The 25,531-nt window shown below is 43.1% G+C and overlaps 1 protein-coding gene across 1 annotated transcript in view; it reads left to right on the forward strand.

Annotated features, from left to right (window-relative positions):
• Positions 1–15,267: 15,267 nt before the first annotated feature.
• The window catches only part of ARHGAP28 (Rho GTPase activating protein 28), a 134,304-nt gene continuing 124,040 nt past the window's right edge, over positions 15,268–25,531 (forward strand). Inside the window, exon 1 of the mRNA XM_068993659.1 lies at positions 15,268–15,389. Coding sequence (XP_068849760.1) covers positions 15,268–15,389 — 122 coding nt within the window. The remainder of the gene's footprint in view (positions 15,390–25,531) is intronic.

Genomic DNA, 25,531 nt, shown 5'->3' on the forward strand with positions numbered 1-25,531 from the left:
GTTTTTCTGGAACTCTCTTGCTTTTTCCATGTAGACCTTAAAGCAAGCTCCTTTTGACACCATAAAAAACAATAAAGGGCCAGTAGGTAGAGATACAAAATTGGACATTTCTCAATAGAGATAACTGTCCTCTCTAAGAGTAAAAACAGAACTAACAAAAAAAAAAAAAATTGGACCAATCATTCACTTTTCCTAGATGAGAGTGAGACACAAGTAGTGATATACTGATAAATATCTGATGACTGTCTCTCTGGAAAAGAATGTATAAGTTCTATATGTTAATTTTATATGTGATTTATAAATGATAATAAATATAACTGTGCCCTTTATTATAAATTCTATATAACCATTGATTCTCATAAAATACTTCTATTAATTTTTTTCTTTTCTGAACCCTTGTATCTCTTGGTGATCTATGGCAACAACTGATGAATGAGTGTAGTTTGGACATGAGTGTTGAGTGATACTTGCATTTATGTTAACCAGAAAGACAGCACTGAAACAAGACAGAGTGGGACATCTCTTTTGTAGATGATGTGAGTCACTTTGCTGAATCTGGTGGAAGAATATTTCCTCATGTTATTTGTGTTATTTGCAGTGTAATGGCTGTGGATACTAAGCATAGCTTTAGGATTAAACTATATCATGAAGACTTTTTCCTTCATCTTTAAAATTTTAGGCAATCAACAAAATAATCAAGCCCTCTTTTATAGTAGTTTGCTGATTCCCTTGGTATAAATACCCACCATCAACAGCACTTTCAAGCAGCAGACATAATGTCCTGAAAGGAGAACTGGGAAGAGATTGTCAGTGGCACATCATTATATTATATTTCCACTATACAGGAACATTACATGTTAATAGCCTCAAAGGCAGAAAAAATAGTAAAATATAATAAAATAATTTGAAAGTGTTTCCTACTTTTATGATTTATTTAACTGTAAGTTTATATAACTCAATTTTAATAACAGTTCTAACAACTGATTCACGAAATTCCTAAAAGTTTAATAATAGTCTTTTATGAGTTGATACAAATTGGCTCCAGCACACCACTGACACAAGAATGAGGACTTCATATGCTGACTTAGAAAGGAGCATGTGGAGGAAATCACTTCCCCCAGCCAAGAGACACAGGAGATTCAAAACCTCGAGACTGAACAGCCTGGAAAGATGATAGGGAACAGGAGCTGTAGCAGCATAAATAAGGATAGCCCATTTAGCATACTCATCAAAAAGTAAAAGTCTCTGCCTCTCTTTACCAGAATCTCGCCTTTAATAACCAGTCAGACTCTGTGTAGAGGGGCATATTTAACTTAGATTTTTATGGCAACATCAAAAGCATTTGTTGAGAATGACTAAACCCATGCATGCTCTGTAATAAGACCTCTTACAATTTAGAACATGCAAAAGTAACTCTGAAGGAGGCAGAATGTGTTTTTATACAGCTGTCTGTTTCTTCTTTGCTAAGAAATTGATGACAGTGCTTTATCTCTCGTGAATGAATAGCTTTGCTGGCTCCAGCCACGTCTTCTGTTGGCTGCCCCAAATTGTTGCCACAATTCAAAATCTGTTCTGTTTTTAAGATGTCCGCTGCTTGCTTCAAAGTCCTGGATACAAAGCAAGGCCATTGCTTGTGCCTTTTTGCCCAAACCCTACCCTGAATTGTGAGACTTGACTTGTCTGCCCTAGGAGTGTGTGTAAGGCTGCAGCTCTTTGAGCCTTTTCCGAGGTCTTCCACGTGGGCAGCGCCTCTGCGCCGGAATTTCACTGGGGAATGAGCATTCTTCTGCATCGCATCTGGGTTTTCTCAGTGTCTAACTGTAAGGTGTTTTGAAAGAAAATCCCTTCTTGTCTGTTCTGAAAACAGATCCTCCATCGCTGGGGCATTTCCTGGGGAACACAAGTAAACATACCATATGAACCTTGACCACCTCCCTAACACATAAAACACAAAGTACCTGGGATTGTGTCACTTCTGATATCGTGTGGGGTTTATGGAGTCAAGAAAATCGCCACTGTGAACCAGATCATCCTTGGAGCTATCATTTTTAAATTTTGTTGGAGTAAGATTGAATAATGGTTTGTGATGGTTTTAACATTTTTTTTTAATCTGATAAACTTTATTTCTGTTCCTTCTTTGCATTTCTTGACTAGTTTATCATATTACTATTTCTTTTCATAAAGCATTTTCCTCAACCTATTGATCACTTACATTGTCCTTTCTTTACCATTGTTTTTCCTCAGTTGGCATTGTATTTCTGCAGTTGAGCAGTAGCTCTTCTGTCCCTAGGCTTTGTTGATTGATTCTCACTTTAACCCCCACAGGCCCAATTTATGAGCATGAAATGTATTTATTCATAAAATTTCAAGATCAATCATTGGCAGAATTGTAGGGCAGAAAAATCCCAGCTTCGATGCCTACTTTTATAACATACCTTGAGATTATAAGGTTCTTGAGGCAGAGATTTTATCTCATTCATCTTCAGGCAGTAGGTTTTACACTTCAAATACAGTCACAAATCAGATGTACGAGAAGTGTACATCCATCCTTGAAATCAACTTAGCTCTTTACCACTTGAAAGACACTCAATATCTTCTGATTGAAAGTCTTTTTTAGGAAATTACTAAATTCAGAACTGAAGCTCAGTCAGTTCACATCGCAGCTTCCCATCATGGTTCCTCTCTGTGATGAAACTATCCTGGTTATTCATCTCCTGCTTGATCCTGAGATTGTGTCTGGATGCAGGGGGCTGTGTGCTGTCTCCCAGACTATCCCTCATCTACTTTACTCTTTGGTAGCGGAGCAGGGTGGCTGTCCATGTTGCCCTGACTGGTGGTGGAGCTTCACAGTCGCTCTCTGCACACTCACAGTATGTCATGAGCTCTGACACGTCCCCATGCTCCTTGGCACTCCGACTGAGATCTCGCTGGCCTTGCGGGTCCCCTGTGGCTGGATCTACTATTTGACCCCTTGGATAGGTCTGTCAACCCTGAGGTCCTCTGCCATAAAGTCTCCCTTTTATAAGTTGCTATGTTGCATTTTCATTTTTATTCAGCTCAAGAAATTTTCTTTCTTCTTTTTCTGGCTCTGTAACATGTGGGCTCAGACCCTCATGCTCTGCAGGGGAAGTGTGGGGTCTTAACCAGTGGACTGCCGGGGAAGTCCCTGTCACAAGATTGTTTCATCTCAGCTGCAGTGAGTCCTCTGAGAGCTTGCCAGTCCATTCTCGCTGGGGAACATGGGAGATAACTGATCTCTGCCATGCCCTCTACGATGGTTTCTGGACGTGTGGGTGGTCTCGGGTTCTCTCTGGACTGCCTCATTCCACACTTTCAGGTGGGGATGGCATAGAAGCCTTTCCATCCTCCAGTATTCAAGCCTGTTGCTCAGGATTTAACTCGGGAAGGGGCTGATCGGGTAGCCCCTCTTGAGTATAACTGTCTTCTTTCTATGCCGTCTCTGAAGAGGAGATGATGTGTTCCCGAGACCACTCTGTGTGGAAGCAGCGCTGCCCTTCTGTTTATATCACTGTCTGCAACTTCATAGTCTCCACATTCAGTCTCCCAGACTTTGGTTTCTGAGGTTAATAGGGAGTTTTTAGGATTTAGGAAACTCAAGTGCCAAGTTCTAGTCATGGAAGTCTTGATTAATCTTATCTGGAATGTCCTTCAAGAGCCAATCTCAAGACACAGTCTGAACTGCAAAACCTTAGCCATTTGTCTCTTCCAGCTGTAACAACCTGTTATCAGTTTCTACACCTGCAAATGTAAAATGCAACATAGAGCTATTATCTTACTGTGACTTCCGTTGAAAAGTAGGGGAACCCAAGAGTCAAAGGAGAGCAGCGCCGATGGGCCTCAGAAGCAGAGGACGGGGTGCTGTATAAGGTGTACCCCTAGAGCTGTGTGTGATGCAGCTCTGTTAGAACAGCTCTGAAGACAGGGGCATGTGGCTCAATTAAACACTCATTGTGAAGGCTCTCAGTCGTGTCCGACTCTTTGCGACCCCATGGACTGTAGCCTACCAAATTCATCTGCCCATGGGATTTTCCAAGCAAGAATACTGGAGTGGGTTGCCATTTCCTTCTCCAGGTGACCTTCCTGACCCAGGGATTGAACCCGGGTCTCCCGCATCGTAGGCAGACGCTTTATCGTCTGAGCCACCAGGGAAGTCCAAAATTAAACCCAGTTAAAATCAAAATGAAAAGTCATATTATGTCCACAGTTACATCAGTCCATCTTAGGATTGTTAGATGTCATCAGTTTAAGAAGAGGCATCACATGCGATTGTTGTTGAAGGTATTTGCAGACTTGGAGAGAGTCTTTTCCTTGAAGTAGAGATGTCCACCACGGGAAGCCTTCCACTGATGAAGAGGGGAGTGGTCCACAGACCCAGCAGTTAGGCTAGTTTGTCCTTTGTCTGCCGAGAACAGATTCCAATAAGAACGGGGAAGCTGCAGGGAAGAAAAATCATAAAAGAGGTAGAATCTCCATGCCTGCAGTTACCTGAAGGTAAATTGCCACTCATCAAATTACTTTCAGACTTGTATTTCATTTGGATCAGATTTGTGATCCGTAGAGAACAGAAATTCATCTACTTTAGGAAATACACCCCTTTTCACCATTAACCGTTGAAATGAATTCAGAACAAAGGGTTGCTAGATCTTTGAAGCACTGCGGTTAAGGGTATAATAATTCTTTCTCAAGTATCTCATCATCTTCAGTCTCTCTTTCAGTCACTTTGAGAGGATTTTTAAAAATAGCCAAGCTTCAAGTGACCATTTATTTCTACATGTGATGGCAACACGGACGGATACAATCAAGTCATCAGGTCCAAACTGATGTTCCATTCTTCCTCTGTAGCAATGAACAAAACTGCTACTTGTTTTTAAGGAACTGGACTCTCATGATTCTTGTGTGCTGCGTGCTAAGTCATTTCAGTCCTGCTTGACTTTTTGTGACCCCATAGATTGTAGCCCACCAGGCCCTCTGTCCATGGGATTTCCCAGGCAATCCCTGGGAGTGGGTTGCCATATCCTCCTCCAGGGGATCTTCCCAATCCACAGCTAGAACCCATGTCTCTTATGTCTCCTGGGAAGCCCCATGATTCTTAGAACCCAACTTTTATCCCCAGTCCTCAAAGCTGTTTATAAACATGAACTTATTTACTCCCACTCACCAAACACCACTCATGAAGGAATGGAGGGAATGATGGAAATGGATGAAGTAGTAAATAATTATAAACACTGCAATCATTACTGCTTACTGAGAGCCCACTCTGAGAAAATGTTGTGTATTTCCTCCTCATGTTGGAGGTTTAGAGGTGGTACATTCCTGGCACAAGTTCACAGTGTTTGTCTGGGCACATAAGAGGCAGCATGGTGGTGTTGCTAAGTTCCTAGACCCAGGTTGAATCCTCAGTACATCTCTTTCTAGGTCTGTGACCTTAGATAAGTTCACCTCCCTGGGCTCCCATTTCCCTTCTGCAAAGAGGAGAAGATGATAACAGTGGTGCCGCCACATGGGGTTATCGTCAGTACTGAGTGAGTCCAGATCCTAGCGCAACACATGGAACAGACTGAATACCCTGTGAATGCCGGCTGTTGTCATTATTCTGTAGTTGCAAGTAATAAGAGCCCAGCTCACACTAGCTGAAGCTGCGAAAGAAAAGGCGGCAGCATTTGCTTCAGACGTGCCTTAGAAAAGAGGTTCAAAACCTCCCCCAGGATCTTTGCTTCTCTTTGGCTTGAGGATAGACCAGATCAGATTTGTGGAAGCAAGAGGGCTATGTGCAACTTCAGGGCTGTATTATCCTCACAGAGAACGGAAAAATTCTTGTTTCGAAGACCTGGCAGAGGTCCCAGGGGAGTGACCCAGCTTTGGTCCTATTCCTGTCCCGCCCCCAGGCCTATCTCATGTGATGCACACTGAGGAACCCACGTGTGCCCCATCCAAACCCAGGGCCTGAGGAGGGTACCTACGTGAAGACACCTAGAGTGGTTCCCAGGATCAAGAAGAAAGATGAATAAATATTATGTATTCATATTGTCTCACGGCCAGCAGATGCCAGGGCAGAGATCAGCCCTGTCCTCTCCTTCCAACACAAGTTTTATTACTACAGCTATTACTTAATTCAGCCTGACCCTCCTTTTTTCAAAGGCATTCTAACAGGGCTGTATCCCACAACTGTAAGTGCATATGTTACACAGCATTTAAGTCTCTATTTTTGTGGCCATTGAACTGCTCTCATATGACTTTGGAGTTTTCCTACTTTCCTGAGAGAGGCACAGGGAGGTAGCGGCCCTGTAATTTCATCTTATATTTGCTGTATAGAAAGTGAGGATGGAATAGACAAGGGCTTCTTATTCATTCAGTAGCCATTTGAGCCTACTTTGTGCCAGATGCTGTACCAGTCTGCTGGCAGGCTTCTGAGAACCCAACCAGAAATGACCAATCCAGAATGCCAGTGTTGTGAGTCAAGACTTCCTCTTCGGAGACCATGCCAGGATTCTGGCCTAGTGATGCCAAGGCAGTGGGCTGTCTGTGAGTTTTCTGAACTAGATGATGATAATAACTAGGGACATCACTGAATAACGTTTCAGCTAATAAACATCAATTTCTTGCTCTCTGCCTATGCCTGCTCAGTTTCAAAGGACCGACTTGGAATCAGTACATAATAAAAGGAGCATATGAACATGATGTGTGCAGTGATTCTGCATGATATCCTCTCTAAATCCTGGCCAACACCCTGTGTGTTGAATATTGTCATCTCATTTTACAGATAAGAAAAATCAGATACCAAAGAGATTAAATAAAGGCTCCTAGTCCTATGGCACTAAATGGAAAAAATAGGGTTTACTGGCATGTCTGCCTTGCTTCAAACCTTGTAATTCAAACCTACAATTCAAATCTTGTAATTAAGATTACACTTTCAATGATTCTTCTCCAGACCCAAGTGGCTCACTTCAGGTCATGTAAGTCTTAATGAACGATGTAGTCTGAGACCTATTTGAGGACGGACTCATCAATATGAATTTGAACCTTCCTGTTCTCATCACAAAATCAGAGGTCCATTTGTTTGTTAACTTCAGGGAATAAGACCCCGCCCCCTTATTTCCATGGTTCCTGAAGGTAAGTGTGTAGCCTAAGGCAATCTGATGCAATAGTCTGAAACTCCGTATTCTGAGAAGGAAGCAAGGATGGGAGAAAGGTTAAAATCGGTTCATTTTACAAGAAACACCGACTGAGGCAAGTCTGTGTTCTCATTCCTGCCTCAAGTCTTGTTCTTTAGCTTGACCATCATGATCCCGTGCCATTCCCACGACCGTTCTAAAACATTCTTCCTTGTTTCAGAATCAAGTATTTTTGTGGTTTGCAACCAGAGAACTCTTGTAATAAATCTTCCCTCCCTGTTGGCAGTCCCGCAGGCCGCATCTGTCCCCAAGCCTCTCACTGTTGTGAGCTCTGTCACCAGCTCAGCAACAGCCTTGTGTCCTTACTCCATCGCTTTCCAGATTGGGTGGTCTGTACTGCCCACCGTGCCTGCTAATGAGTTAGGGAAAGTGAAAGTCGCTCAGTCCTGTCCGACTCTTTGTGACCCCAGGGATTACACAGTCCATGGAAATCTCCAGGCCAGAATACTTGAGTGGGCAGCCTTTCCCTTCTCCAGGGGATCTTCCCAACCCAGGGATTGAACCCAGATCTTCTGCACTGCAGGCGGATTCTTTACCAGCTGAGCCATAAGGGAAGCCCATGAGTCAGGTAACTTACCTGTAAGGATGAGCTAGTGGCAGATGGAGTCTTTCCTCAGCTTCCCCTCTGAGGCGCTTACATGGTTTATTAAACTAAACTTCTCAACAGCTGTTTAAAGTGCTTCTTGGACTAGGATTCCGTTTGGAGCTTAGCATCTGGACAGTTATAATCGGCTTCCTTCTTTCCCAGACCACAGTGTATACTCTTCTCTAAAGGAGGCCAAAAAGCACAGGAGATGTAGCCCAGGAGAGTTGAGAGAAGAACACACTATGGAGAAGCCAGGAAGGACCATCTACAAGCACACGTATTAATACATCCTGGTTCTACCCTGTTAGGAACCTGCCATGGATTTCCCATTTGAACTCCTCATTGGGCATTCAGATCCCCCCAGGGCCCGGCCACTGTATTCAGCTTCATCTCTAGCATTCTCTCCTTTACTCTTAATTCTCCAGCAAAGCTAAACTAAAGCAGCCTTCCCTGATGGCTCAGACGGTAAAGAATCTGCTTGAAACGAAGGAGACCCAGATTTGATCCGTGGGTCGGGAAGATCCCCTGGAGAAGGGCATGGAAACCCATTCTTGCCTGGAGAATCCCATGGACAGAGGAGCCTGGTGGGCTACAGTCCATGGGGTCAAAAAAGAGTTGGACAAGACTGAGCGACTAACACTTTTCCCTGAATGTGCCAACTTGTTTCTTTTCTCTGTGCTTTTTTTTTCAGTCTAATCTCTCTCTCTCTGGAATTGCCCTTCTTCTCATTCCCTGCAACTCCAGTCACCTACTCCTGAGCTGACCAGTTATTTATCTTTTAAGGCTCATCTCTAGCATTACCTCCCTCCTCTGGGTTCTGTGGAGACCTACTTCTTCAAGCCCCACTCTACCGCCTGCAGGGACTGTGCTTTCAAATTCTTCATCATTTTTATATTCTTAGTGCTTAGCATTGTAGGTACCAATGAGGTTGTAGGTTCTTATGATGGATGGATAAATAAATAAAGCCTTTGTATAATTGCAAAACACGGTGCTGTAGAAAATATTTCATAGTGCAAATCTTTTTAGACCAAAGCTTCATGTCTGTTCGCTTCTCCCACCCTGCCTGGCTCTATTAGTAGTGATTCATTTCCAATCAATAATGATTCAGTTTATTTGTAAAAGTCACTTAAGCCACTCAGTTAAGTCATTCCCAGTGGCTCATAAATAACCCAAGTCTTGGCCTGGCTGACAGGCTCTCTTAGTGACACAGTGCTTCACTGCTTCACAGTGACACTGATCACATGACAGTGCTTCATGTGATTGCAAAACTGATCAGAGAATACAGAACAGTTGCTGAAGGAAAATAGGTCCTGATGTCTTTTAAAAACTAGATGCTAAGAAAACAACAGGAAATTCAGAGTAATCTAAAAATTGTGTGTCCTCTATAGAGCATTCAGAAAATAAATCTGTATAATTAGTGCTAATAAGTTTTAAAAAATGTTTCAGGGTAGAAATTTAAGAATTATCAGCTGACTTAGTGACAGAGGATTACTCATTACTTTTAAATACTTGTAAAATACTTGTTTCATAAAAGTATTTCCTCTTTACATAAATGAAATTTTGCATTCAGTTCAGTTCAGTTGCTCAGTCATGTCCAGCTCTTTGTGACCCCATGGACTGCAGCACACCAGGCTTCCCTGTCCATCTCCAGCTCTCAGAGTTTGTTCAAACTCATGTCCATTGAGTCGGTGATGTCCTCCAACCATCTCATCCTCTGTTGTCCCCTTCTCCTTCTGCCTTCAGTCCTTCCCAGCATCAGGGTCTTTTCCAGTGACTCAGTTCTTAGCATCAGGTGGCCAGAGTATTGAAGTTGCAGGTTCAGCATCAGGCCTTCCAGTGAATATTCAGGACTGATTTCCATTATTTTGCATTAATTCCCCCTACTTTTATCCATTTTTTCTAGAGGATTTTGAGGAAATGGTGAATGTGTGTGTAAGGTGGAGTTTTGACAGAATTAGCATGTTTCTCTAGGTAGGTGAGAACTGTGCCTTCATTTCCGGCAGTACAGCTCTGTTGGCTCTGAAACCTCAGACCCTCTTGCTGGGAGACCAGCAGTCAGCATTGCAGGGACTCCTGTAGCCACAGCTGTCTTCCTGTTCTGGTGCTAAACGACCATCCCAGCAGCAGTTTTGCCAGATAAGCAGCCGCAAGAGACACTTTCCTTTTGTCCATGACGAACTCCTGCATAAAGGCCCTGTGTTATTGCCCTTCCTGGTGAGGTTGGCTATGCAGGGCTACGTACATGCTTCATAATCTTGCTGCCCTGTCACTTATACTTGGCACCCAGAGTTCGTGAGGATTTTCCAGATAAGCTTCATTAATGTGAATTAAATCTGACTCATCCCTGAGTATAGGTTATGAAATGCCTTTGGAATTCTGGAGAGGAGGCTGTTTAGTCTTGAAGGTAGAAAACAAATGATGCTTCTAGAAAGGCTGAGCTGGAGGACAGGTGACAGGGGAGGGGGTAGGAGAGAAAAGGGACCCCACATCTGCTGGCATTTGTGACAAGCTCAGTACCAGGCAGGATTGGTGTTTGGCAGATGCTGTTTCATGTATCTGACTGTCTGTTAACTCTTGGAGATTCCCTGCTTTTCAAATTAAGAAATTAAAACAGGGAAAAACTAACACAGAGAGTGAGTAGCAAATCCATAATTCAGACTCAGACTCAACTCTGTCTGACCCTCTTTGGTCGACCAATCTTCCACCTCTGTTTATCTGGAAAGTGCAGACTCTTTGTACACGTGTAGATCACATGTGTCACTACCCTCTAATGCCTCATACAAGTGATTCTACTGACAGATTTACAAGGCAGCACGAAACAGTGAATTCTAAGAGCAGTTGGTAAACTATATATTATATATATGTGCATGCACGCATGCATGCTCAGTTGTGTCCGACTCTAGCACCCCATGAACCATAGCCTGCCAGGCTCCTCTGTCCTTGTGATTTCCCAGGCAAGAATACTGGAGTGGGCTGTGCAGCAAACAAGCATGTTCTCTCTGTTATCGTCCCTAGTCTAAATAAACTGGAAATGCTATTCCTGTGTGCTGAATGGCCGCTGTTTACCATAAGGGCAATATATCAACCCAGTTCCCAGATAGAGAATCTTTCCCAGGGTCCCTGGTCACTCCAGGGGCAAATCAACGGTCACATTCTTGTACGGTCATCCCCAGCCCAGTGGTTCCAGCAAGTCAAACATGTGACCGCTCCGTCCACAATCCAGACTCTACTAGTTCCACAATCCCGTATCTGTCATTCTGAAATCCAAAAAGCCCTCAGGTCTGGAAGCTTTTCCATAACTCATTTTGACTGTAAAACCCTGTTCAGACCTGGACTTAGCTGGCGACAGAGCACCTGACCTGACGGGACTTTATTTATCATGTGTACTTCTTCCTCGTGTGGGAGTCTTCGCACGTGCCTGTGGATGTGCTGCTGCTACTGCTCACAGGGCACCGCCTAGATCTCGTGGGGCTGCTTATCAGGCAGGGTCTGGGGTACTCAGCCCCAGTGGATGAGCAGAGTTTGATAAAGGACTGTAACTGTGTGGGTGGGTGAAGGACCAGCAGAGATGCGTGAGGGCAGGAGGGAGGGATTATGTGATAAAGCAGGCTCTGGTACTGCCCCAGGTGTGAAGGGCCAGACAGAGGCAGAGTTCAGGAATCCAGGGAGAGAGCAAGGGAGGTCACAGTCAAGAGTTCTGGCTGGCAGCTGAACCGCAGAGAAGAGCCTGGGAAATACACACACCCTGGGTTTCCCTTCTCCCTCGACTCAGTGGACATGGGCTTGGCATCCTGACAGTTGGTGACGGACAGGGATGCCTGGTGTGCTGCGGTTCATGGGGTCGTAAAGAGTCGGACACGACTGAGTGACTGAACTGAACTGAACTCGAGATCTTCTGCTGGCGTCTCTCTGATCGCACCCTGCTGATGCTGATGCTGCAAGCCAAAGGCAAGAGAGCTCATTGAGGCAGACCAGAAAGTGAGCCACCAGCACCAGGAGGGGTGTGAGGGTGGCGAGTAGATCTAAAGGGCAGCGTATCCTGTAATGGGGCTTCCCGGGTGGCACAGCGGTAAAGAACCTGCCTGCCAATGCAGGAGACGCAGGAGATGAGGGTTTGCTCCCTGCATCGGGAAGATCCCCTGGAGAAGGGTATGACAACCCACTCCAGTCTTCCTGCCTGGAGAATCCCATGGACAGAGGAGCCTGGCAGGCTACAGTCCATGGGGTCACAAAGAATTGGAAACGACTGACGACTGCATGCACGCATGTATCCTATAAAATCTAATACATGTGCCCCACCAGCTTTATGAAACCCAAAAACTCAAAAATGCTTAGTCATCATTTATTAAGTCAACAGCACATACCCACATTCAAAAAATATTAATACATACAAGTGAAACTTTTTTTTTTTCAGTGCCTGTTCTCCAGGTGAGAATACTGGAGTGGGTAGCCATTCCCTTCTCCAGGGGATCTTCCTGACCCAAAGATCAAACCCAGGTCTCCTGCATTGCAGGCAAATTCTTTACCATCTGAGCTACGAGGGAAGTCCCATAGAGACTTATGAACCACTTATAATAAGCCCTTGGCTACCCTGAAAATTGGAACTGTTGTATTCAAGAGTGCTATCTCATTCACTGATTCATCGATTTCTGCGTTCACTCAGCAATATTCGTTACTGAGTCAGGACTCTGCAAAACATGGGCTCTGGGATGTAGCAACAAAAATGGGACACTAGCATTTCTGACAGCTTACAACTTAGGAAAAACAACTTAGGAGAAGACACTGACTTGTTGCGGAATAGTAATACCACCCCGGGTTAGCAAAGTTTCATCTCAAACCTGCCCCGTTGCTGTGGGCTTCCCTCTGAGACGATTTCATGGCCACGTCTGGACTCAGTGGGGAGCACTCCTCTGCCCTGTTGGCTCCATGTGATGAGGGTCCAGGAACCGGGCATGTGCTCAGCGCACACACGATTCTGGCTGACTGTGCTTTCAGTGCATGGCAAGATGGGGCGGTTCCCACCACAGGAGCAGGAGCAGCGTCCTCAGGAGGGCAGGAGGAGGGGTTCCTTAGAATTTGGAACACCTGAGAAGACTTCTTGGGGGTGGGTGGGTGGTTTTAAGGATTTCCAGACTGGAAAAGGACAGGGAAGAGCAAAGGCAAGGTAAGAACTTGAGAAAGGCTGGTGTAAGCCTCGAGGACTTGGAAGTGCAAAAGTAGTAGGTGACCAAAACAGAAGAAAGAAACTGTTGTGAGGGACTTGAACTTAATTCTGCAGCAAGTGGGTTACAACTGAGGGTTTTTAGTGGCGGTAGGGGGAGGGTCTTGTGTTTAGGGAAAATCATGCTTCCAGCACTTGGAATGTGGGGGGGGGGTTGGGGGGCTGAAGGGAGGAAAGATCTCTGTCATCCAGGAAAGAGATGGCGAGGCGAGAACAAGGACAGCAGTGATGATGATAGAAGGAAGGGCTGGGACTCTTGACTGTAACCTGAGAAAGAAATGACAGCTGGGATCACTGTTTGGAGGGAGGAGCCAAAGTGACTCCAGGGTGTCTAAAATACGAATATTCAAGAGAAAACAGAGGAGGCCCCTGAAATGAGCATCAGGGAGCTCTCTGCCATGTTGGACCTGGGTCATGGCCAAAATATTTCCAAGGAAGTACACTGCAGGTATTTAAAATTGTGAGTCTGTTGTTCAGAAACAAGCAAAAAGTGCCAAGGAGAAATCCCATGCCTGGGAAAGTTTCCGCTACTCTAATTTCTTAGGGTAATTCCAAAAATCAAAAAGCTGTAAAAGTCACACATTTTTTAAAAAGTTTAGTGTCAAAAGTTATTTGGTGACAAACCTGACCTTGATAAATACAAGACTATTGGTAGACCTTATTTATCCCTCTTAGGGTCATTTATTTGCTGAAGAAATAAAATATTTGAATACAGTGGTGCTGTCCCAAACTGCACTAGACAGGTTTCTAAATAAAATGGATTTTTGTTGTTGTTGTTTTAGACATAAAGTCATGTACCACTCTTTGGACCCCATGAACTGTAGGCTGGCCAGGCTCCTCTGTCCATCAGATTCTCCAGGCAAGAATACTGGAGTGGGTTGCCGTTTCCTCCTCCAGGGAATCTTCCAAACCCAGGAATTGAATCTGTGTTTCCTGCTTTACCGCTGAGCCACACGGGGAAGCCCCACTACCTACCTTACAGGATTGTTCAAAGAGCTAATGTATAGGATCAGTAAATGTTAGTCACTATTATCCCACCTTTTAATCAACCAAACATTTTCTAAAAAGCCATTTTGGATTATCGTTTGTTTTTGTCTTCCTAGTTTCTGAAAGGGCAATGAAAACAAATGTCTCCCTTCTCGGTGAAAGTGAAGGAAGCAACAGAGAGAACCAGCATGTACTTGGTGAGATTACGCTCTGGTTCAGGGATACAGAAACAGACCCTGAGAGGTCGCCCCTTAGTAAGGGGTAACCTAGGTTCCCAGGGGAGAATAAGTGCCAGCAAGTCAAGCGCCTGGACAGGGTGGGCCTTTTTATAGGGTGAGAGGTTTTGCTTCTCTTTTTGATCGGTTAGAAAGAGTGTTCTTTAAAGATGCATTTCAGACCCCAAATTTCTGAATATGCCACCTTTACCTGCCTCCCTGCCGGGTCCCTGGACCCCTCTTCAATAACCACCTCTGGGAAGAACATGCTCTCTTCTCCTAATGATGAAGTCTGGTTTTCTGACATGCGTAAGGCAGTATCTGAATATGATGGGGATGAGGAGGAGGGCAGGGACGCGGGGCCAGGCAGAGTTTGGTGGTTGTGGCACCCAGGGTGAGGGAGGTTCTCAGCCTGTCGCAGGAGGGCGGTACCTGCCCCAGAGGCAATCAAGTCCAGTGTAACCGGACTAAGTAAACAGCAACGTAATCCGCTTCTTCAATTTTTGATGTGGATGCTTTAAATGAGAGAGTCCCATCTTCTCCCTCTCCTTCCCACGCTTGAGGCGGCCCCTCGGCCGCTCAGCACGGGCTCCCAGGCGCGGTTTTTTCTCGGCTCCAAGCTGCAGAGCAGGAAACGCTCCCGGCCGCGGGATAAGCCTCCCGCTGGAAGGGGTGGGGGAGGGGGCGAGAAAGGGAAAAAGGGAAAGAAACAAAAGCGAGAAAAACTTGACCCGAGCGGCCAGCGCGAGCCTCCGAGGATCGCGGTGGGCTGCCAGTTTCCCAGAAGCGGGGATCCCACACCCCAGCCAGCCCCGGCCCCCCGCCTCGCCCTCCCGGTCCCAGCCCGCGGGGCTGGTGGGCGTGGACTCGAATCCATGCTAATGAGCCGCGCGGCGGGCGGGGCGGCGAGCCCGCGCCCCTGACAGCCCGGCCGCGGGAGGAGCCCCGGCCCCGGGAGCCCGACGGCCGCGCCTCCCCGCCCCGCCGGGGACCGGGCCGGTGCGCTGGCCCATGCTGGTCCCCGCCTTTGTTCTCCGGCCCGAGCGGAGCCATGCGCGGCTGACGATGGAAGTGGAGGACTCGGGCGGCGTGGTGCTCACCGCCTACCACTCGTACGCGCGCCCCCAGCCGCCCAGCCCCGAGCCGCGCTGCGCGCCCCGGGCGACCGCCAGCCTCCCAGGCAGCAGGTACCCACATCGCCCACCGGGCACCGGTCTCCTGGGCTGGGGGGTCGGGGGTGGTGGTTTCACAGGCAGCTGGGTTTTCCGCCAAAGCAGAGGACCACCATCGTCAGATTGTGGTTTCAAGTTTTGCTGGACGCGACGAGTGAGCCTGTGGTTCTTTGTATTGTCTTCTGAAGACGTTGGCCAGGGGAGGTTAGCAGAGTTGTGTTCTGATACAACTTGCTGGTAATAGGCATATGCCTCGTTTCTGCCAGATTCATCTATTGAACTGTTGGGGAATTAAAAAAAAAAAAAAGTGAAGCAGCAGGAGAAAATAGAAAAGAAAGTAAAATGTATTATCTTAAACCTGCAAACACTATCGAGAAATTTTTAGTAACATTTCACATTAGCTAAAACACAGATGGAGAGATTATCCAAAAAGGAAATCTCGGTAGACCTTTAAAAACGATTTTAACATGTAGATTAAAAAAAAAAAAACTTTTGAATGTATACATACACTGGTGTCACTGTTGTTTTATTGCTAATATTGACTGTTTATAAATGCAATTCTAATTTTCCTTTGGGTCAAAAGAGGTCTGAAGGCTTTTCACTATGTGCATTTTAGATTTCATAAATCAGGGATCTAGCTTAATTACTTTATTGGTGTTCATCTATTTGATGCAAGGTCAAGGCTGGCAAGACTTCTGTTAAGTAAACAAATGTGAGACCCTCAAAAAGTTACCTTGGATGCTCAGATTTATTACACTAGTAAGTGAGATGGTATAGTATTTGATGTCTCTGACACATATTTAGGGGAAATAGTATTTGTTTAAATGTGACTATCTGCCATGCATCCACTGAGCAATGGTTTTCTTTACCAATGGGGAGTTTGAGTGGTGTGCTTTTCTGCATGTTTATTTTCAGTAATTTTTTTCTCTTGCTTTTATCTTTAGTTGTGATAAGGATTACTTGTTTCCTAATTTAATGGACTTGCAAGGCTTTTAGCAGATTGTGACTTTATTTCAAGAAGTATCCTCTTGGCTAACATCCATGAGAAGAACAACCTGCGTTGGCATGAGACCTGGGCTGGGCTTGGCTAACAAAGAAAATATCATTTCTTTCAAAGAGAGCAGGTTGAGTGAAATCTAATTTTTATATAAAGACAATGAGAAAATAACAATTTTTCTTCCCAGTTTTAAGAGCCGTACATTTTATTTTAAAGGCTAATTGAAGGTACAAATGTGTTTGTCTTTCGGGTATTTTCTTTTCTAAGCCTGACGGTCGACTCTATCATCACTCAGATTATGAGTAACTAAACAGACATACTGGTGAGAGGTGGGGGCCGGGTTTGCACATTGCTAGCTGGTCCTGGTATGGCTGCCCCCGTCTGTAGCCCTCTGCAGCTGTCTGAGTGGAGCCAGATCATGCCCTTTGGGCTATCCGAAATTACATCCCTTTCCAAAGCAGACTGGAGAAGTTCCATCTGCTCAGCATGCGGTCTTCTGGGATAATAATACACGAGAGCAGGAGTTGCCTATCCCAGCTGGTGCTTTACCGTACAGTTGCCAATTAGACTTATGTTGCCCCAACTTTGCATCTTTGGTGACTGCCCTGCACCCCCTGTGGGGGAACCTTTGTGTCCCTCACCCTCTGAGCCAAGAGATAGATGACCCCTGCCCCCTGCAACCGAATTGTGAGAGAATAGCTCAGTTCCTCGGTTCTCAGTAACAGCAATCCAAAGGAGGTCCCTGTTCCTACAGGGAGCCCGAGGACACCATCAATCATGTGTCTGATAACAGAAATAATCAGGCCTGAATTATTAACCTTTGACTCACTAACTACTGATCAATACTCCCTTTCAAGCCAAGGAGCAAGAATGTATTGTTCCACTTATGAAGAGAGCACTCTCTCTTTCAAGAGTACCCTCTCCTTGAAATTGCTTACATATGTGTAGCATATTTGTGGAGTAGTGACCAGGGTGGCACTAGGAAGCATGGGCTATTGTATCTGATTTCCTGAGTATCAGCATTCTTTAGCTCTGGGTAGCGTAGTTTATTTCAGAGCAAGTCATCTGCTTATTCTCCAAGCCTATACTTCATCTAACTTTATGTGCTTTTGACTTTTTTTTTCTTTTGGCCTATTTTTTCCCACTAAAATATAGTTTCTCTCCCTTTCTCTTTCTCTCTCGCCCTCTCTTCTATTCTCTTTTCTTCACTATTGTATCCTGAGTGCCCAGATCAGTGTCCAGCCGCTGCAGGAGCTCAATAAGTTAATGAATTCCTACCAAATAGCCAAGGTAAAATGGAAGCATTTTTAACAGCACGAGTCAACCTATTTGCACCTACTATGTCCCAGAAACACAGTAGGCATTAGTGATACAACGATGAATGAAGTGAAAGAGCCCGCCTTGAGAATGAATGTAGCCTTGTACCTTTCAGACCAGTAGGATTTTTAGAAAAAAGTTGGAAATAAATGGCAACATTTCAAAATCAAGAGGCTTCAGATATGAACTTCAGTTTCCCATTAAAAAAAAAACCCCAAAGGATCCAACAACTCAGGCCTCCACAGGCTGAAGCTGTGTAGTGTCTTCTCCATTTCACACCTCTCCCTGTTACTCTTCAACACTGAAGATGGGTGTCCATTGTAATTTTTTGGGGGGCCTGCCCATTTTATTTTATTAAAGTATCCAGTATAAAGTACTCTTGCCAGTTACTCAGCCTTGGGGTCAGACTGCCAGACTGTGTTCATCACTTACACCATTTCCTACCATGTGACCTTGGAGAGACTGCTTCAGCTACTTGACTAGTGTCTGACACCAAGGAAGCATCTGATTGATAATTGTTAGCTGTTTTATTGCTATTACCACTTTTAATCACAGTTGTTGATGCCAAGAGGAGTAAAATGTTTTTGATACCTATCTCCCATACTTACTCATGCAGGAAAGAGACTCAAGTACTAAGCATTTGTTGGGAGAGAAAAAGCAATTCCTTATTTCACAAACATCTATATTAACATTCTGTTGTAAGGATAAAAGAGAATGAAGGATTATAAATTCTCAGTTCTGTTAAAACAGATGGTTGGAATTGTCCTTAGAATCATGTGATTTTTAGGAAGCTCAGTTCTTAGACCTTTATTCAGAATCGAGAGTCAAGTGTATGTTCAAAATGATTTCACTTAGAAAATAAAAAGTAGCTGAAGATGAAGGTAGATATTTTGTTTTTCAAAGACTTCCTAAATTATATGCAAATATCATACACAACATTTTTTGGTGAAGGTACAGTTTAAATGACCATGAGTATTTCTGATGTTTTTCCAAAGATACCATAAACTTCCTGAAAGAGGACAAAAATAGAGTAGGAAAAAGAGCCAGCTGTTCCTCAAAAACAAATAGAGAAGCTCCCCAAGGTTATCCTAGGAATTCTAATTCTACGGCAATGTTAAAACTTTCGTCCAGGGCATATTGTTTCCTAATAGCATAACTATTCGTCCTAATGGGGATGATTTGATTAAACTAGAATTAGTGATGAATAGAAAGTAAATATTTTATTTGTGGAGAAGACTAAAATTAACTTTTAGTGACATATTTATGGGTACTTCCCTGGGAAAAAATGAATTAATTATAAAAAGACATTTATTTCAAGGTGCCAACTCTCATTCAGTTAAGTATTAATGGAGGTCCATGTGAGCTTACAAACATGTACACAGGTACACCAAATTCTGTGGCCTAGTAGGTATACTTTCTAGAGGATTCAGAAAGAATAATGGAACTAGAATTCTTGGGAGAGAATAAGGTATTTAGAGATCATAACTCCTGTGATAGTTGAAACTGGAGTGGGTGTCTCTGGTTTCTTTTTACAGCGGGGTCCTTGCTGACTGTAGGTGGCTCCTTGTGTAGAGCTGTCGGAAAACATCTGGCGCATTTCCTTTGATCGTGTCATTTGGCTAAATTTTTTGCCAGTTGCCCTGTCCATTTTTATCTTGATCTGTTCTCTCTGATCATTAATCCTTAATGTTTCCAAACTAATTCAAGGAACTTAGAGTGTTGTAGAATCATTAACTTTCCCTTAACTCTTTAACTTTAATTTTTTAAAAATTAATTTATTTTAATTGGAGGCTAATTACTTTACAGTATTGTGGTGGTTTTTGTCATGCATCAACATGAATCCACCAAGGTGTACATGTGTCCCCTCATCGTGAACCCCTCTCCCACCTCCCTCCCCACCCCATCCCTCTCGATTGTCCCAGAGCTTTGAGTGCCCTGCTTCAGATTCCCTGGAGAAGGAAATGGCAACCCACTCCAGTATTCTTGCTTGGGAAATCCCATGGACAGAGGAACTTGGCAGGCTACAGTCCATGGAGTTGAAAAGAGTTGGAAATGACCGAGTGACTAAACAATAACAGTACTAGCAACAAAACTATAGAATTTATTCTGATTTCACAAGTTTTTTTCCACTAGACTTGGGATTTTTCTGTTGTAGGATTGCATCTGGGATCCCGTATTGCACTTAGTCATGACGCCTAAACCTCCTGCATAGTCCACGACAGTCTGTTGTCTTTTGTGACCTTGGCACTTTAGAAGGAGCAGTTGGTTGTTGTAGGCAGTCCCTCACTTTGGATTGGTCTTAATGTCTTCTCTTGATTGGATAGAAGTTATGCATTTTGGGCGAGAATTTCACTGAATGATGTCAGGCCTTTCTCAGTACATCATTTTGGGAGTTCACTATGTCACAGTCTTATTGATGTTAGCTCTCATCACCTGGTTAAGGTGTTGCCTGCAGGTTGTTACAGGTTTCCCTATGTAAATTAATCAGTATCTTGGGAGAATTTTTGATGGTGCTAACATCCTGTTAACTCCTCAAACTTTCTTCCTCTGGTTTTCTTGTCCATATATGGATCTTGCCAATGACATTTATTACAGTGATGTTCTAATGATTTTCTATTTTTCTCATTCCTTCTACATTTAATTTGTTTTACAAACTATAAAATCTACATTCAGTATTCTCCCTAGTTTTATTGTATGTGCCGTTTTTGCCCTTAAAAAGTCAACCAATATATTTTAACCTACTTTTTTTTTTCAGCTTTGCCACAGCATACAATAAAAAGGGTTAGTTTTACCTAGTCTGAGTTTATGAAACCTATAATGATAAATTTCCTAATTTTCAAAATACGTTGTTTTTTGGAAGCAAAATTTTATTCCACGGTTAGTATGAAAGAGGCTTCCCAGGTGGTGCTGGTGATAAAGAACCTGCCTGCCAATGCAGGAGACGTGAGATGTGGGTTTGATCCCTGGGTCAGAAAGATCCCCTGGAGGAGGGCATGGCAACCCACTCCAGTATTCTTGCCTGGAGAATCCAATGGACGGAGGAGCAGGCTTCAGTCCACGGGGTGACGAAGAGTCAGACACGATGGAAGCAAAGTTGCTGAATTAAATGCTGTGTGCGGGGAGGGTGGGCATCAGTGTCCACTTCGTCGGATTTGTTACCGAGGATGCTCTGGTGGGCATCTTCTCCGCTTAGCAGTGTGCTGAGATGTTACTGGAACGTTTGCACATGTGTCACACGAAAATAAACATTCTAGTTTGCATATAATCAGAATTTCTTCTCATTTCATCCTTAAATCAAGTTATTGCACTTCCGAAATCATTTCCATTCTCTGTTTTCTCAATCTGTGGTCTCTTGATACTAGTTCTAGCCAAGAATAGAAGTAAAATGGTCTATAGAAAAGCAATGGAAGGGAATAAAGTGTTTCTCAGAAGAAAATTTTGGCAATAAAGTTTATTTAAACGATAGACTTGTTTTGTTTTTAAGTCTCTTTGGATGAAAATATTAAGTCAAATGTATCTTCAAATAGTGCAGAAAAGAACTTTTCCTAAATGACTGTCATCATTAAGACGAGAATTACAGTGCTATAGTATAGGCACTGACTGATGTGGAAGTTGTTTGCTTTAAAAGTGAATAGCTTAGAGTTAGTTGCTTTGCTGTGCACTTGAAACTATCACAATATTGTTAACTGACTGTACTCCAATATAAAGTTAAAGGATAAAAAAAGTAAATAGCGTATGTTGGTGTATTGTTTTATTGCTTATGTAATTTAATTTAAATATTATTTATTGTTGCTATTTTTTTCTTTATTTTCAGGCAGATCTTAAAGCCATTAGCGGTACTTTTGTTCTTTCTAATAGTGCTATTTTTAACATGCTTCGTGATTTACTTTTGATTAGATAGTCAAGCTGGTTAGAACTGTGTAAAGGAGATGCTCTTCAAATGACTAAAATATATAATCTAAGGAGAAATTTTGATAGCATTTATTTCCATTTCTTTGAGGATTTTTTGGTTTTCTTGTTTGTGTTCATGTTTTCTGTGTTCTGGTTACTGGAGTTAGTGAGTTTTGTATAATGTTCTGTCTTTTATAACATGGAATTCCATGCATCCATTGTTCTGAGAATATTAGAGGATATGCATCAAAATGTTAACATTGTGTCGGAAAACTTAGAGTGCAAACTAAAGAAAGTAGTGGATTGTTTTTATTATGTATCATCTTCCTAAATGTTTGCAGTTTATGACATATTCTTTGAGTATCAGATGTTTTACATCAGTCTTCAGTAAATGACTATTACAGATAAAACTATCCATTTGACAGACATTCAGTGCCAAGTAATTCCAAGCGTGGGAGGACATCTACTAATGTCAAGCTGAGAACCAGCTGTGGTGTCTCGTATTGCTCTTAATAACTGATTAAACCTGTGCATTCCATTTCTGATCCCTTTGACAGATAGATGATGACTGCACACAAACACGTAATACCGAGGACAGGAAGCAGAAGGAGGAACTGGAAACCAAAGAGAGGAGTATGTAGTAGTTTTAAATTGTCCAACACCTGAGATCTATATATACTGTGTTAGTCATTCTAAGTATATCCTTTATGTATAAGAGAGAAATCTTTATTCCTATGTTAAATTTTCTGGTCAGTGGACCAGATTTGCTCTTGTAACTCTTGTAATGTATAAGGACAAGAATTCCTTCGAAGTTTCCTGTTCAGTATTTAGAAAACAATGGACATGCATTTGTCTTTATACAAAGACCTATCAATGGATTTATATTTTTATAGAGCTATAGAGAAACCTGACAGGTGTTTAGAACAAAAAGGTTTAACTTACTAATATGCCATTTTAACTAATAATTTGATGTTTGATCTCTTTCCTTCCCACTTTTCCCCGCTTTCATTACCATACTGAAAAAAATCACAGAGTAGCCAAAGTTAACAGGTCAGTGGTTGGGACTGAATCCATATTTAAGTGGCTGGGGATATAAAGCAAAACAGAAGAGGATAAATGTAGTTAAAGCAGTAAGGACTAAGCTTCCTTTCTAAAGATTTCCTTGACAGTTGTAGCCAGAAGAATTTTCACCTACCATAACAATAATGACCATTTTGTAATTCATCACATGCTGTCCTGTGGTGTCAATTCTGTTTTTTTTTTTTCCCCAAAAAAGTCCTCATTTTATTGGTAGCTTACCGTGCGTGGCATACACTATCTCATTTAATCCTTCCCACAATCCAGTGACGTAGGAGGAAACTGAGGGACAGAGAATCAGCCCGAGATCACATAGCAAGATGATGACTGTCTTTCCAAAACTGGTGCTTATAACCTGTTATTTAAATCTTGAAACATTATTTTGTATATTATGGATTTAGTGTTTTTCTGCTGCAATTTGGTTATAGGTTTATTGAGAGCAGGGACAGTATTATCATATCCCCACTTAGCAACCAGCAATAGTAACTCTCCCACAATAGATATTATGCTTAGTGTTGATTTAATCATTTTTTGCAATCATGACTATTCTGTTTAAATGGAATAAGCATGGAGTGAGTTAATTGTGAATGGATACAGTTTGAGAAATTTTGTTAACCCTTGAAGGGAAATAATGGTGTTTTTTTTTTTTAATGTAAAAGCTGTATTCTTGCCCTCTTGCAGTCTTATTTAGGTAATGGTATTTTAAAAATGGACAAAATGTATTATAGAAGTCAATTAGCTTGACCATGGAAGTGAGATCCAAGCAATTTTGAGTTATAGGAAATATTCCTAGGGCTCTTTTTTAGGCAGAAGGAAAGGAAGGCATTTTTTAAATCCTTTAACCTGTAGGTTCACGTTCTTAGAATTTTTTCATTTTAGTTTTATCAATTATTTTCTCTAACTACTAAGACAGGTTTCTATGGCTAAAAACGTATTTTTCATTTTGTTCTTTCCATGTGATCTATAACATACAGTTCTTAATGCAGGTCAAGAAACAAGGCTCCCTGAGAATTAATGGGGTTTTCCTTTTGTCTCTCCTGATATTCAGTCAGGCTTTCACTTTATCTTGACTGAAACCAACCAAGGGATAAGCAGCTCCTGGACCACGCCTTTGTGCAGACCAGGTCTGTTGTAAATGTTGCTCGGAAACTTAGGATAAGTTGAGCTAGATTGTGCAGTCCAGTCTGGACTCCGGGCCATCCCTGGTCTCCTGTCTGCCTGAGCACAGTCCGTGTCCCTCGGTGACCCTGGAGCCACAGATGATGCTGAACCGAAATTGGGCTTCAAGGATTTCTGTTTAGAAAACAAACCCAGGGTTCATTTTAGTCTGGACTTGAATCTTCTGGAGAGGTCAGAGTCCACAGAGTGGCCTCCAGGCACTTGTGTTCATTTTCCAGGGGATTCATTTTGATTAGCTTTGTTTTTCAGAACACTGAAACTATTAAAGACTAGACGGTCATTTTAGTTATACATAAACAGTGTGGCCTGGGCTTCCCTGCCAACTGCCATGCCTTTAGAAGTGTTCTGTATTTTTAACCAGCCGAGTTGTTCAGAGTATATTACTAATAGGAACTGAGCATCATGAAAAAAAAGTGATGAGTGAGGACTAATCTCTGTGGTTCAGCTGGGGAGCAAAGAATGGAAAAGGGCCTTGTGGAATGCGTCAGGGGTCTGAGTTTGTCCTCCCGACCCCTGGTCACCCGCTTGCATTACCGCGGCACCTACGCTGGCCCAAGGCGTGGACAAATGTGTTCTGGGAGCAGTCAGGCCAACAGCAAGGAAAACATGGAGGCGGGGGAAACCGGAGACCTGATGAGAGACCATTAAATGTCTAGAACTGGAGAAAAGGTGGTGACCGTTAAGAGAACGACATTTCCTTAGCTTCCTTTCAAACACTATTACGACTCCCCATGCTCGTTATCTCACCAGACGTAACTTGGAGAGTCTGGAAAACACACTCACTGTGACTTTTCATTGGCATCTTAAAGAAAAACATTTGCTGACCTCAGTGGAGCAGGCAATTAAATGGGAAAAGCGCTGACTGTTAAGTTTCCGCAGATTCTGTTTTGAAAGAACAGATGATGCCTAGCCCCTGTGATTTTTAACATACCACGACTTCACTTCTCTCCTCCTCACTTAGAAAGCTCAGTGATTACAAGGTCCACTTGGCAACTATTTTGGTAAAATCAAAATTGTGCTTAGTTGCAGAAAGCCCCATGCCAGAGGACTCCCCCCTCTTTAGTTGCTGGAAGCTGGTAATTGGAAAAAGCAGGCCACGCTCTGCTTGTTTAAAGCTGTGTCATCCTTTGTGGGGCAGTGAGTCAACACCAGCTAAAACAACATGAGTCATTGTTTAGAAGAAGCCCAGGAGAAGCTGATTTCAATTATACAGTCCTAAATAGACACGATACTACTCTTATCTATACTCTAAAAAAGTTTTTATTGTGGAAGTTAAGGAACCTTAGCACCCATTCTCTTTAGAGTTCATGGAAGTATTAATACAATACTTAGCTACTCAGAGGACTTTTGAAGGGGGTCTTAAGAAGGAACTCTTCTTTCAGTTAATCTAAATTTTACACTGATTTCTTTTTTCTTCTGTCTCTTCCACTCTCCACCCCTACCTCTCCGCTCATACCCAGTTCAGACCATTATAGTTTTAATCTGGTTTCAGAGCTGTTGGGTTAAAATCCATAAATTCACAGTTGTGGTATTGTAACTGTTTGCTGCTTCTGTTCCAGGATCCCCCTGTGTCTTTATTTCTCGGGAGAGGAATGGATAGCTTTAAGGTGCACCATGATTGTGGGGCAGAGAAACACTTCGGAAAGCTAATGCACTGATCCAAGTAAAGATGATGAGAGTCTAGATGAGGATACAG

This window comes from Capricornis sumatraensis, chromosome 21, assembly GCF_032405125.1.
Source record: "Capricornis sumatraensis isolate serow.1 chromosome 21, serow.2, whole genome shotgun sequence".
Lineage (NCBI taxonomy): Eukaryota > Metazoa > Chordata > Mammalia > Artiodactyla > Bovidae > Capricornis > Capricornis sumatraensis.